General features: G+C 68.7%; 1 protein-coding gene across 2 annotated transcripts; it reads right to left on the bottom strand.

The window, feature by feature from the left end:
- Window positions 1-2,765: 2,765 nt before the first annotated feature.
- SSRP1 (structure specific recognition protein 1) lies at window positions 2,766-13,216 on the bottom strand. Of its 2 annotated transcripts, none has more exons than XM_068148472.1 (17): window positions 13,141-13,216; window positions 12,423-12,532; window positions 11,822-12,007; window positions 11,063-11,168; window positions 10,388-10,578; window positions 9,507-9,737; window positions 8,784-8,887; window positions 8,538-8,666; window positions 6,851-7,072; window positions 6,705-6,777; window positions 5,944-6,082; window positions 5,662-5,707; window positions 4,746-4,869; window positions 3,994-4,164; window positions 3,638-3,729; window positions 3,359-3,542; window positions 2,766-3,077 (listed from the first exon to the last, which is right to left on the bottom strand). In XM_068148472.1, the coding sequence occupies exons 2-17, from the start codon at window positions 12,474-12,476 to the stop codon at window positions 3,009-3,011; spliced, it is 2,121 nt and encodes a 706-aa protein (XP_068004573.1). In that variant the 5' UTR covers window positions 12,477-12,532; window positions 13,141-13,216; the 3' UTR covers window positions 2,766-3,008. The 2 variants fall into 2 exon arrangements, with proteins under 2 accessions (XP_068004573.1, XP_068004574.1); XM_068148473.1 differs by lacking the exon at window positions 13,141-13,216 and adding an exon at window positions 13,108-13,122.
- Window positions 13,217-13,451: the final 235 nt, after the last annotated feature.

Genomic DNA, 13,451 nt, shown 5'->3' with positions numbered 1-13,451 from the left:
CCCGGCTGTGCCCCCGCGCCGCCCCGCCGCGGCCTACCCCCGCCCGGCAGCCCCCGCCCGAGCATCCGAGCGGGCCGCAGCCGCCCGGCCTGCGCGCGTTGCCATGGCGACGGAGCCTCCGCGCGAGCAGGCGGGGGGGGCCGCACCCTGCGGCCTGCGCGCGTTGCCCTGGCGACGGAGCCTCCGCTCGATTTGGCGCGCGGCACAGCCCGCGCTCGCGGCGCCCGCCGGGGACCCAGCGGCGGAGAACCGCGCGGCCGGGGCCGGGGCACCGCGGCTCCGGCGGGCTCTCGGTTCCCGTTAAACACGACGGCCGATCGCCCCCCGCCGGCCACGCCCCACCCCCCCCGCCGGCCGCCAAACCAACGAGAGCGGCGGGATAGAACGGCCCCGGCGCCGCGTGGCCGGGCGCACCATAGAGAGGCGCGGGGGGGGCAGAGAGGCGCCGCGCCCCGCCCCGCCCCGCCCCGGAGAGCGGAGCCGAGCCGAGCCGAGCGGAGCGGCTCCGGGCGGGGCGGTGCCGGACCGAGACCTGCCCCTGCCCCCTGCCCCTGCCCCCCGCCCCGGCTTCTGCCCCTGCCCCCGCCCCGGCTTCTGCCCCTGCCCCCTGCCCCTGCCCCCGTCCTGCCGAGAGCCAGCGATGGAACGGGCGGCAACGGCGGCCCCGGGAACGGCTCCGGCTGGACAGGAGCGAGGGTTGTTAACCCTTGGGGGCTGTCGAGGCCTGGCGCAGCTGCCCGGGCAGCAGTGCAGCCCCCAGCCCGGGAGGGGTCTCGGCTGCAGAGGTGTTTGGTGTTCCGTGGTGACCTGGCAGCGCTGGGGCACTGCAGGACTCCCTCTCCGAAAGGTCTTTCCCAGCCTACAGGATTCAGTGGTTCTGTGGTCGTCTCCCTGGCACCCCCACAGGGCACAGCTGGCTCCCAGCCCCCACCTGCCTGGCACAGCACACAGCTACCCCTGACAGCCCTCACCTCCCTGCCTGACACCCTGCTTCAGCTGGCTCACCACACCCTGGGCTCCCCCCAGCCACCACAGTGCACGACCAGTTTGCAGCAGCTCCTACCCCCCCAACACCCCACCTCTGCGACCCCCTGCCTGGCACCGCAGCTCACAGCCAGTCTGTGGCACCCCAGGTACTGCCGAGCCAGGCCCTGCTGCAGTGCACCCCAGCACCTCCCTCCCTGCCAGCCCCTGCAGGGCACAGCTGCCTCACACCCCCTGCACAGCACCATCCTGCCCCACACCCCAGCCCAGGACACCCCCCACCACCCCCCACCCCACACAGCTCACAGCCAGCCTGGGGCACCCCAGCCCCTCCCCAGCACAGCTCACAGCCAGCCTGGGACACCCCAGCCCCTTCCCAGCACAGCTCACAGCCAGCCTGGGACACCCCAGCCCCTTCCCAGCACAGCTCACAGCCAGCCTGGGACACCCCAGCCCCTCCCCAGCACAGCTCACAGCTCACAGCCAGCCTGGGACACCCCAGCCCCTCACCAACACCCCACAGAGCTCACAGCCAGCCTGGGGCACCCCAGCCCCTCACCAACACCCCACAGAGCTCACAGCCAGCCTGGGGCACCCCAGCCCCTCACCAACACCCCACAGAGCTCACAGCCAGCCTGGGACACCCCAGCCCCTCCCCAGCACAGCTCACAGCCAGCCTGGGACACCCCAGCCCCTCCCCAACACCCCACAGAGCTCACAGCCAGCCTGGGGCACCCCAGCCCCTCACCAACACCCCACAGAGCTCACAGCCAGCCTGGGACACCCCAGCCCCTCCCCAGCACCCCACAGAGCTCACAGCCAGCCTGGGACACCCCAGCCCCTCCCCAGCACAGCTCACAGCCAGCCTGGGACACCCCAGCCCCTCCCCAACACCCCACAGAGCTCACAGCCAGCCTGGGGCACCCCAGCCCCTCACCAACACCCCACAGAGCTCACAGCCAGCCTGGGACACCCCAGCCCCTCCCCAACACCCCACAGAGCTCACAGCCAGCCTGGGACACCCCAGCCCCTTCCTAACACAGCTCACAGCCAGCCTGGGACACCCCAGCCCCTCCCCAGCACAGCTCACAGCTCACAGCCAGCCTGGGACACCCCAGCCCCTCCCCAGCACAGCTCACAGCTCACAGCCAGCCTGGGACACCCCAGCCCCTCCCCAGCACCCCACAGAGCTCACAGCCAGCCTGGGGCACCCCAGCAGCTGCCTGCCCCTGCGGCTCGCAGCCAGCTCCCAACACCCCACTGCAGCCTCCCTCCCCGGCTGCGGTGCCGGTAAAGCACGCGGGGGTCCCGGGGGGCCGACTGCCCACAGGCAGGCCGGGAAGCAGCCGCCGTGGCTGGAGCTAATCGGATCAGGGAGGAGAAACCCTGCCGGCAGCAGGCTGGAGCGGCCAGGCCGGTAATGGAGCAGGCTGAGCTCAGCGCTGGCGGCACGCCAGGGCAGCGCGGCAGGGGCCGCGGGGGGCACCGACTGCCAGGGGGGGCTCTGCTGTGGGACAGACAGAGGCAGCCCCTCCGGGAGAAGGACAGACAGACAAGCAGGCCCCACTGTGAGGAGGGATGAGCCAGCCCCGGGGCGGGGAGGGTGGATGGAGGGACGGAGAGAGCTGTCCCCAGCGCAGGGGAAGGAAGCAGCCACGCCGGGGCCCCGGCTCCGCGCCCACGCCGAGGCCGGGGTGAGCTTTTTATTCAACCCCAGCTGCCACAGGAACAGACCCAAAATACAAAAGCCCAGAACGGGAAGAAATGAGACAGAAACAAACTCCAGGTTTAAAAAAAATAATCAATGGCTAGGAAGGGAGCTGAGGTAGGGGCAGGCCCCCAGGACCCCTCTCTGCCAGGTCCTGCTCCCCAGCCGGCACTGGGAGGGCACTGGGGGGGCTCCAGCCCCGCTCCTGCCTCTCCCCACGTTGAGGGCAAGGTCTTGCTGGGGCCAAGCAGGGTCCTGCCACAGGGCCACTCTGCTGCTGCCCCTCGGTGACCAGCCTGGGGCCAGTGGGATGGAGCTAATCCGAGCCTGATGCGGAGTCCTCCGAGCTGGGGGGCAAGCTGGCCACCCCCTCCTCCTCTGAGTCCTGCAGAACGAGGTCAGAACAGGAGGGAATGAGGGCAGGGCATGGTGATGCCAGGGATTGAAGAGGTCAGCAGACCATGAGGTCAGGCATCTGCCATCCCCCTTCCTCTCCCCTCACCCTGAGGGAAGAGTGGGGAGCTGGGGGTAGCTGCAGCACACAGACAAGCTGCCTCCACCCAGAGGGACATGGCAAGAAGCACCTGAGGGTGCCCGGGATGAGGGGGACCCTTCCCACGAGTGCTCCCCTGGACACCCTGCCCCCCTCTCAACCCAGGCCCTCACCTCCTTCTTGCTCTCTGCAGAGGAGCTCTCATCACTGGAGACAAACTCTTTGCTCTTGAAGCTCTCATTCGTGTTCTTAGCAGGGGACTTGGTGGAGGATGAGGACTTGGAGGTAGAACCTTTCTTCTCTGCTTTCCCCTTCACCTGCTTCTCCTGCTTCTTCTTCTTCTTCTTCGACTTCTCCCTGTGTGGGAAAGAGAGAAGTGTCACCCTGCTGACAGGCCCCAGCCCAGAAGGCTGAGGACAGGGTCTCAGAGGGGCAAGGCCCTGAGCACTCACCCCCTGGAGCTCTCTGACTTGCTGCCCATGCCGTACTCCTTCATGGCCTTCTCGTAGTCCCTCCTGGCGTCCTCCGCCTTGCGGTCCCACTCCTGCAGCGGAGCACAAGCTCAGCAGGACCTTCTCTCTTCCTGCACCAGCAGCCAACACCATCCCCCCTGCACTGCACCAGCACTCCCCCCCCCACCCCTCACCACCTTGGACCAAGCCAGGGCTCACCCAACAGCTCCCCAGCCCAACATCACCTCCCTGCAGCCACACTCCCCTCTTGCCCTCCATCTGTGGAGCATTTCAGACCACATGGGAGTCCACCACGCTCCTCACTAGCAGAGCTGCCCAGCTGCCCCCTTCCCCACCTCCTTCTTCTCCTTGGACATGGCCTTCCACAGCTCCCCTGCCTTCTTGGACAGGTCTGTGATGCTGATGCCAGGGTGGTCTGACTTGATCCTCTCCCGGTTGGCATTCAGCCAGAGCATGTAGGCTGACATCGGCCGCTTGGGAGCGTTGGGGTCCTTCCCCTTCTTGCTCTGGGGGACAGGGAATGGAGAGGACAAGGGTGAAACCCTCAAGTGGTACTAACCATGCAAGACCTGGGGACCTGGGCCTGCCCCAGGAGAAGGGGCTGGGCTTCAGCTGGCCTCCTCCACCACAGAATCCCAGACCGGTTTGGGTTGAAGGGACCTTTGAAGCTCAATCCAGTCCAACCCCCCCGCAGTCAGCAGAGGCAGCTGCAACTAGAGCAGGCTGCTCAGAGCCACAACCAACCTGACCTAGAACGGTTCCAGAGACAGGGCAGCCCCCACCTCCCTGGGCAGCCTGCACTGGGGTCTCACCAGCAGCTCACCCACAGGAGCCAGGCCTGGACCCAGGCAGGAGGTGGCACAGGCCAGGCCAGAGCAAAGCAGCTCAGGCGGGCTGTGAGCTCCACCTCCCCACTGCTCTAGAGCAGGTCCTGCTCTCCTGCTGCCCCCACCCCAGCAGCAGCCCCTGCTGCCCACCCCCCAGCAGCAGCCCCTGCTGCTCACCCCCCAGCAGCAGCCCCTGCTCTCCTGCTGCCCACCCCCCAGCAGCAGCCCCTGCTGCCCACCCCCCAGCAGCAGCCCCTCACCTCTGGCTGCTTCTTGCGGGGCTTGCGGTCCTTCACCACCTTGGCCTTCTTGGCTGGCTTCTTCTCGTCGCGGTCACTGTCCCCCTCCCCGCTGGAGGAGCTGGCAGAGGCGTTGCTGTCAAACCTGGTGGGCAGGGCACAAGGCTTCAGCAGCAGCCCACAGCCCCCTGCCCAGGGCGGGCAGGCAGCAGGTGGGGATGCAGCAGTGAGGCAGAGGCAGCAGCCCTGCGCTCTGCAGCCCCACAGGAGGCTTCCAGGCTTCAGCTGCTGTGCTCTGCTGGGCAGCTCCCCGGGGACTCTCCTTCCTCCTAAGGCTTCCTTCTCAATTTCCTGCTCATTCCAGGCCCTGGTGCCCCACAGGGCTCAGCCCCACCTAGCTCTGGCTCCTCACAGGCTCCCACCCCTGGGGTCCATAACTGTGTGAGCAGAGCACGCCCAGAACCTCTGCTTCCCAGAGCTGAACTCCAGGTTTGGGAAGTGACACCAGCCCTGGGGAGGCCTTCCTGTGGCCTCCTGGGGTTTGGAGGGGCTTCCAGGAACGCTAGGGACAGACTTTATCAGGGTGTGTCGTGACAGAACAAGGGGGGATGGGTTTGAACCAGAAGAGGGAGATTCAGACTGGAGAGAAGGGAGAAATGTTTGACCCTGAGGGTGATGAGAGCCTGGCCCAGACTGCCCAGAGAGATGGAGCTGCCCCCTGGCTGGCACCAGTGCAGCTCAGGTGGTCTGGGGCTCTGAGCAACCTGCTCAGGTTGGGGCTGTCCCTGCTGCCTGCAGGGGGTTGGAGTAGGTGAACTTTAAAGGTCCCATCCCACCCAAACCAGTCTGTGGCTCTATGACTCCGTGCCCAGAGCCTCCACTAACTGCTGCTGCCCCACACAGCCCTCTCGACAGACCCTGCCCAGCCTCCACTCACTCTTCAGCCACATCATCATCCTCTTCCCCGGGGTTGAAGGACTCATCTGGAAGGAGAGCACAGGGGTCAGCTCAGAGCGAGGTGAGGACGGACAGGACCTCACCAGGGCAGGGGAAGGAGCTGGAGCACCCAGGGAAGTGCTCCTGGCCAGCCCTTGCACACCCAGCCCTCTCCTCACCCCCCAGCCCTCTCCTCGCCCCCCAGCCCTCTCCTCACCCCCCAGCCCTCTCCTCGCCCCCAGCCCTCTCCTCGCCCCCAGCCCTCTTCTCGGCCCCCCCTCACCTGTCTCCTCTCCGGAGTTGTCGCTGCTGTCGTTGGCGTTCTCCTCCCGGATCTTGCCCTCCTCCTTCATCCTCTCCAAGTAAGCATCGTGCTGGTCCTCATCCGAGTCGGCATACTCGTCATAGCTCTGCTTCATGCCCTGTGGGAGAGCTGGGTGAGGCCCAGGGCCAGGGCACCAGGCACACTGCTGCCCCCAGACAGCCCCCAGGGCATGCGGGGGGCAGGGACGCCAGCCACATCCCCACCCCCCCGGGGCTTCAGAGAGAGGGAGGAGGAGTTATGTGGGTTAGGGGGCCTGGCACATCACACTGGAGTTTAGTCAGGGTTTAGTCAGGGGGCACCATGGCCATGCAGAGGAACCTGCACCAGGAGGAGGACAGAGAGGAAGGGGAATCAGTATGGCACGGACCTTTTTCTTCTACAAGGGCAAGGAGAGAAGAGAGAGGTGAAGAAAACAAAAGGAAGAAGCAGCAGAACGCTGGCAAGAGAGAGCCCAGCCCCTGCCCGCCCCAGCCCTGCCAGCACCCCAGGGGCACCGGCCCTGCCCGCCCCAGCCCTGCCAGCACCCCAGGGGCACCGGCCCTGCCCGCCCCAGCCCTGCCAGCACCCCAGGGGCACCGGCCCTGCCCGCCCCAGCCCTGCCAGCACCCCAGGGGCACCGGCCCTGCCCGCCCCAGCCCTGCCAGCACCCCAGGGGCACCGGCCCTGCCCGCCCCAGCCCTGCCAGCACCCCAGGGGCACCGGCCCTGCCCGCCAGGTACCTCCTTCAGCCCTCGGTTCTTGATGTTCAGCTTCTTGGCGTTGACGAAGTCGAAGAGCTTGCCGTACTCCTCCCTGCGGGGCGGGAGAAGGGGGTGAGGGGCGGGGGGCGAGGGCGCGGCCCGGGGGCGGCCCAGCCCCTGCCCACCTCTCGATGCTGCTGAAGGTGTACTGCGTGCCCTGCTTGGTCTCGATCTCGAAGTCGAAGGAGCGCGTGGTGGTGGTGCCGCGCGCGAAGTTGACGAAGGAGATCTCGTCGAAGCGGATGTGCACCGGCGGCTTGTGCACGTAGATGAAGCCACGCTCCAGGGGGTACAGCAGCCCCGAGCTGGCCTTGTAGGAGCAGGTGATGCACTGGGCACCAGAGTGCCTGCGGGCACAAACGCGGCCCAGCGTGACCCCCGCGGGCACCCAGGGGTGACCCACAGGGAGCCGGCGTCGCCGTGACCCCGCGGTGAGCCACTGCCACCCCCCCCACACACTGCCATCCCCACCCCCACTGCCATCCCCATCCCCCGCTGCCATCCCCCCCCCGCTGCCATCCCCATCCCCCGCTGCCATCCCCACCCCCCGCTGCCATCCTCACCCCCGCTGCCATCCCCCCCCCCCGCCATCCCCACCCCCCTACACTGCCATCCCCACCCCCGCTGCCATCCCCCCCCCACTGCCATCCCCATCCCCGCTGCCATCCCCCCCCCACTGCCATCCCCACCCCCGCTGCCATCCCCCCACCCGCTGCCATCCCCACCGCCACTGCCATCCCCATCCCCGCTGCCATCCCCACCCCCCGCTGCCATCCCCCCCCCCGCTGCCATCCCCACCCCCGCTGCCATCCCCCCCCCCCGCTGCCATCCCCACCCCCCGCTGCCATCCTCACCCCCGCTGCCATCCCCACCCCCCGCTGCCATCCCCACCCCCGCTGCCATCCCCCCCTACACTGCCATCCCCACCCCCCGCTGCCATCCTCACCCCCGCTGCCATCCCCCCCCCCCGCCATCCCCACCCCCCCTACACTGCCATCCCCACCGCCACTGCCATCCCCCCCCCCCACTGCCATCCCCATCCCCGCTGCCATCCCCCCCCCGCTGCCATCCCCCCCCCCCCGCTGCCATCCCCACCCCCCCGCTGCCATCCCCACCCCCCCGCTGCCATCCCCACCCCCAGCTGCCACCCCCCCCCCCAGCTGCCATCTCCACCCCCAGCTGCCAGCTGAGCTTTCAGATCATGGAGCCCAAGCCCTAACCCAGCACTGCCAGGGCACTACCAAACCATATCCTGCAGCACCACAGCTTTGAAACCCTTCTGGGCGTGAGGACTCCACCGCTGCCCTGGGCAGCCTGGGCCAAGCCTTGAAGCCCTCAAGGGCAAGAGATTGTTCCTCACGTCCAACCTAAACCTCCCCTGGGGCAACTCGAGGCCATTTCCTTTGGTCCTGTCACTCCCTGGCTCCAATCCCCTTCTAGGGAACTGGAGAGAGCCAGAAGGTCTCTCCTCAGCCTCCTTCTCTTCAGGCTGAACACCCCCAGGAAGTGTTCCTCACAGAGACCCCTCACCACCTCCCTCCCTCAGCTGCTCCTCACCAGCCCTGCTCTCCAGACCCTTCAGAAGCTCCATTGCCCTTCTCTGGACATCCTCCAACCCCTCAATGTCCTTCCTAGAGTGAGAGGCCCAAAACTGCCCCCGGGATTTGAGGCGTGGCCTCACCGGTGCCCGGTACAGGAGGGCAATCCCTGCCCTGGCACCGCTGCCACGCTCTTGCTGACACCACCCAGGGTGCTGGTGACCACCTTGGCCCCCGGGGCACACCGCACAGCCAGCCCTCAGCCACGCCTCACCCCTGGAAGTTGCCAGGCACTGTGATCTTGCGGTTGACCAGAGCCTTCATCACCCTGCTGACCATCTCGTAGAGGGACCCTGACATGTTCTTGGTGAGCCGCCCCTCGAAGCGCTTCTCCACCTCCTCCCTGCAGGACCAAAGCAGCAGCAGGTGGTGGTGGGAAGGACAGATCAGGAGGGTCCCGCAGCTCCCCTCAGCCTCTGGGGCCAGGGAGAGGCTCGAGGCCCAGCAGGACCCCACTCACTCGTTCATGTTGAGGGTCAGGGAGATGTCCTCGTCCTTGGAGAAGAGCAGGATGAGGAAGTGGTAGCGCGTCTGGCCTTGCTTGATGGGGGGGTCCAGGCTGATCTGAACAGAGGAGAGGAGGTGAGGGACCAGACCCGACGGCCTCAGAGGGGCTCTGCAGCCTCAGTGCTCCGGCGCCCCCACGGGCACCCCGGCGCCCCCACAAGCACCCCGGCGCCCCCACGGGCACCCCAGCGCCCCCACGGCACCCCGGCGCCCCCACAAGCACCCCAGCGCCCCCACGGGCACCCCGGCGCCCCCACGGGCACCCCAGCACCCCCACGGGCACCCCGGCGCCCCCACGGGCACCCCGGCGCCCCCACAAGCACCCCGGCGCCCCCCACGGGCACCCCAGCGCCCCCACAAGCACCCCGGCACCCCCACGGGCACCCCGGCGCCCCCACAAGCACCCCAGCGCCCCCACGGGCACCCCAGCGCCCCCACGGGCACCCCGGCGCCCCCACAAGCACCCCAGCGCCCCCACGGGCACCCCAGCGCCCCCACGGGCACCCCGGCGCCCCCACAAGCACCCCAGCGCCCCCACGGGCACCCCGGCACCCCCACGGGCACCCCGGCGCCCCCACGGGCACCCCAGCGCCCCCACGGGCACCCCAGCACCCCCACGGGCACCCCGGCGCCCCCACAAGCACCCCGGCACCCCCACGGGCACCCCAGCGCTCACCACGAAGAACATCTGGCGCTGGTCCTTGTGCGGCAGCAGGAAGAGGCGCAGCACGGTGGTGTAGGGGATCTTGTAGTCGAAGGTCTTGCCGTGCAGGTGCAGGAAGGTTGGGTAGATGCGGATGTCGTAGCGGCCGCGCGGCGTCAGGCACTGCAGCTCCCGGAAGATGCAGATGGCGTCCCCGGTGGCCTGGATCACGTCCGCCTTGGAGAGCACGTTCTGGGCAAAGGCCTGGGCACACACACAGCAGCTAGGTTGGGGGAGACCTCCGAGACACCAAGTCCAAGCGACCCCCCAGCCCTACCTGAGCAGCCAGACCATGGCACCCAGGGCCTCCTCCAGGCCCTTCTGACCCCAGCCCCTCCCTGGGCAGCACACCCCGAGGGCAATCTCTCTGCCTGTGAGGAGCTCCTTGCTAAGCTCAAGACTAAACCTCCCCTGGCACAGCCTGAGACTGTGTCCTCTTGTTCTGGTGTTGGGTGCCTGGGAGAAGAGACCAACTCCCACCCGGCTACAACCTCCCTGCAGGTAGTTGTAGAGAACAGTAAGGTCTCCCCTGAGCCTCCTCTTCTGCAGGCTAAGCAACCCCAACTCCCTCAGCCTCTCCTCCCAGGGCTGTGCTCCAGACCCCTCCCCAGCTTTCTTGCCCTTCTCTGGACACCTTCCAGCAGCTCAACATCTCTCTGGAGCTGAGGGGCTCAGAACTGGACACAGGACTCAAGGTGTGGCCTAACCAGTGCTGAGCACGAGGGCAGGAGGACCTCCCTGCTCCTGCTGGCCACACTATGCCCATGAAGGACAGCAGCAGGGTGAGGGCACCTGGATGCCCTCCTCTCAGCCACCTGCTGTCCTCACAGCTTCCCCCAGAGCCCCTCACCCACCTCCACCGGGTCCACGCCGTCCTCCTGCGTCGGGGGGACGTAGAAGCGAACCTCCATGAGCGAGACCTCGGCGTCGTCGTTCTGGTGGAACTCCAGCGTGACCTCGTTCTTGCCAGTGGTGCACTGGGAGACGTTGCTGAGGGGGATCTCGAACACAGGCTGCTCCCCAATGTCAAAGGAGAGCAGCTGCCCTGCAGAGCACCAGGGGGGCACAGGTCACGGTGTGAGCAGAGCTATGAGGTGAGGACAGAGCTGCTGTGTCCTGTGAGAAGGGAAGGCTGAGAGGCCTGGGGCAGCCCCAAGGGGATCTTCTCGATGCTTAGCAAGAGCTGAAGGCTGGGAGGCGAGAGGGTGGGGCCAGACTCTGCTCAGTGGTGCCCAGCAACAGCACAGGGGGCAATGAGCACAAAGTGGAACCCAGGAGGTTCCACCTGAAGATGAGGAGAAACTTCTTTGCAGTGAGGCTGCCGGAGCCCTGGAGCAGGCTGCCCAGAGAGGTTGTGGAGTCTCCTGCTCTGGAGAGACCCCAAACCAGCTTGGGCATCAGGATCCTGCTGTGGGTGCCCTGCTTTAGCAGGGGGGTTGGACTGAACGATCTCCAAAGGTCCCTTCCGACCCCCACCACGCTGGGCCCCTGGGATCCCCTCCTGCAGCACCAGAGCCCCCAGCACTCACCCCCGAAGCGCACAGTGCCCCAGTTCCAGCCCTTCACACACAGGTCCTTCTCGGCCAGCTCCAGCCGGTAGTGAGCCCTGAAGAACTCCGAGAGCTTCTCAAACTCCTGGGTGGGGAGGAGAAAGAGGCTGGGCCAGGGCCTTGCTGGGGGGGTCAGGGCAGTCTGAGGATGGGGTCAGCACTGCCTGCAGGGGGTCAGGGCTGCCTGGGGAGGGGGCCAGCGCTGCCTGCAGGGGGTCAGCGCTGTCTGCAGGGGGTCAGCGCAGTCTGCAGGGGGTCAGCGCTGTCTGCAGGGGGTCAGCGCTGTCTGCAGGGGGTCAGCGCAGTCTGCAGGGGGTCAGCGCTGCCTGGGGAGGGGTCAGCACTGTCTGCAGGGGGTCAGCGCTGTCTGCAGGGGGTCAGCGCTGTCTGCAGGGGGTCAGCGCAGTCTGCAGGGGGTCAGCACTGCCTGGGGAGGGGTCAGCGCTGCCTGGGGAGGGGTCAGCGCTGCCTGGGGAGGGGTCAGCGCTGCCTGGGGAGGGGTCAGCGCTGCCTGGGGAGGGGTCAGCGCTGCCTGGGGAGGGGTCAGCGCTGCCTGGGGAGGGGTCAGCGCAGTCTGCAGGGGGTCAGCGCAGTCTGCAGGGGGTCAGCGCTGTCTGCAGGGGGTCAGCGCTGCCTGGGGAGGGGTCAGCGCTGTCTGCAGGGGGTCAGCGCAGTCTGCAGGGGGTCAGCGCTGCTCCACGCCCGCCGGCGAGGGGGCCGCGGCGGCGGGGCACTCACCGACTCCCGGAAGCCGTCGTACTTGTAGACGTGGCCGTTCTTGGTGAGCAGCTTGAGGCCGTGCCCCAGCGCCACGCGCCGCCAGACGCCCTCGGCCAGCTCCGAGGCCTGGATGTTGTCCACCTTCCCGGTCTTGCTGTTCTTGAAGATGACTCCCTGGCGGCTCAGCCGCAGCCGACCGTCGTTCTGGGCAGGAGGCAGCCGCCGGTGAGCGGGGAGCTCACCGCAGCAGCTCTGCGCTCTCCGGGCACGACCCCCCCAGGGGAAGCAAGGCAACCTCCCCGCTGCGGCCTGTGCCCTCCTCGCCACCCAAACCTGGGCTTCAGGCACCGTGGAGTCACAGTGCCCACGGTGCCAGAGCTGCCTTGGGCTTTGGAGACAACGCCCCAAAAGTCAGAGGGTTCAGGGTGAACCAAAACCACCCAACCCCGCCAAAGGTGCAGTGCTGGCACGGGCACAGACCAGCACCGGCACACAGCGCTGCCACAGCGGCTCTGGTGGAGCCCAGGGCTGGCACTGCCCTCCTCCCCGCTGCCCACCAGGACTGGTAAGCCCCAGCTCTGGGGCCAGGGAGCACAGCCCCCAGCCCCGGCACACTCACCATGGAGCCCTTCACCTCCTGGTAGATCTCGTTGAACTCCAGCGTGTCGGCCATGGCGGCCGGGGCAGGGACTCGCTCAGTGCCCCCGGGCCGGCCCCGGGCCAGAGCAGCTGCCGGGGGGAGAGGGAGGTCACTGTGGGGGCTCTGCCGGAACCCCGAAACCAAATCCCCATCCCCCCAAACCCACTCTCGCCGCCAGCTCCACTTCCCTCGCCCCCTCGAGCGCCGCCCCGGCGAGCGGCAGCCACCCCCTCGCAGAGGGCATCCCAGACGTGCCCGGACCCCGCTCCGTGCCCGGACCCCGCTCCGTGCCCGGACCCCGCTCCGTGCCCGGACCCCGCTCCGTGCCCAGCTGCGCCCCGCCACCGGGGCCCCCTGCGCCCTGCCCCCCGCGCCGTGTTGCGCTCCGCTGCCCTCGGCCCCTTCAGCCCTGCTCTGCCGCCGCTGCGCCCCGAGCCGCTCCCCGCACCCCCGGTCATCGCTCCCGGGGTTCAGCGGCCCCCTTGCCCCGGTGAGGCTCTCCTGAACCCGGGCCCCCCGATCACCGGGCCCAGCCTCCCCGGTGCGGCTCCCTGGCGCCGCTCCCCCCCCCGCCCTAAACCGCGCTGCCCCCCCCGGCCCGGTGCAGCCGGCCCCTGCCCCCCGCGCCCCCGGTGCCCCGGTCCCGGTGAGGCCCCCCCCGCACCGCCGCCACTTTTCCCGCCTGCGCAGCACGAACCTCACGCGGAGCCTTCCCCGTGCCGCCGCCGCCACTACCGGAAGCGACCTCACTTCCGCCATAGAGCAGCGCCGCGCCGGGCGGCTCGCGGTGCCGCGCCGGGCGGGGCGGGCCGGAGCGGAGCCCAGGGCGGCGGCACGGCCGCGGAGCCGGGGGGCTGGGGCTAGAGGGACGCCGCAGCAGGGGCAGAGCGGATCCGCCGCGCCCCGGGGCCGCGCCGCTCCCGCCCGGAGGCTTCCGTCCAGCAGCGGCCCTGGGACGTCAGGGCACCCCGGGACAGTGCCCCCCCTCAAAGTGTGGGCACCCAAATC

Source organism: Melanerpes formicivorus, unplaced genomic scaffold (genome assembly GCF_026170545.1).
Source record: "Melanerpes formicivorus ecotype bairdi unplaced genomic scaffold, bMelFor1.0.p_v2 SCAF_16, whole genome shotgun sequence".
Taxonomy (NCBI): domain Eukaryota; kingdom Metazoa; phylum Chordata; class Aves; order Piciformes; family Picidae; genus Melanerpes; species Melanerpes formicivorus.
This window is presented reverse-complemented; position numbering and strand designations above follow the sequence as displayed.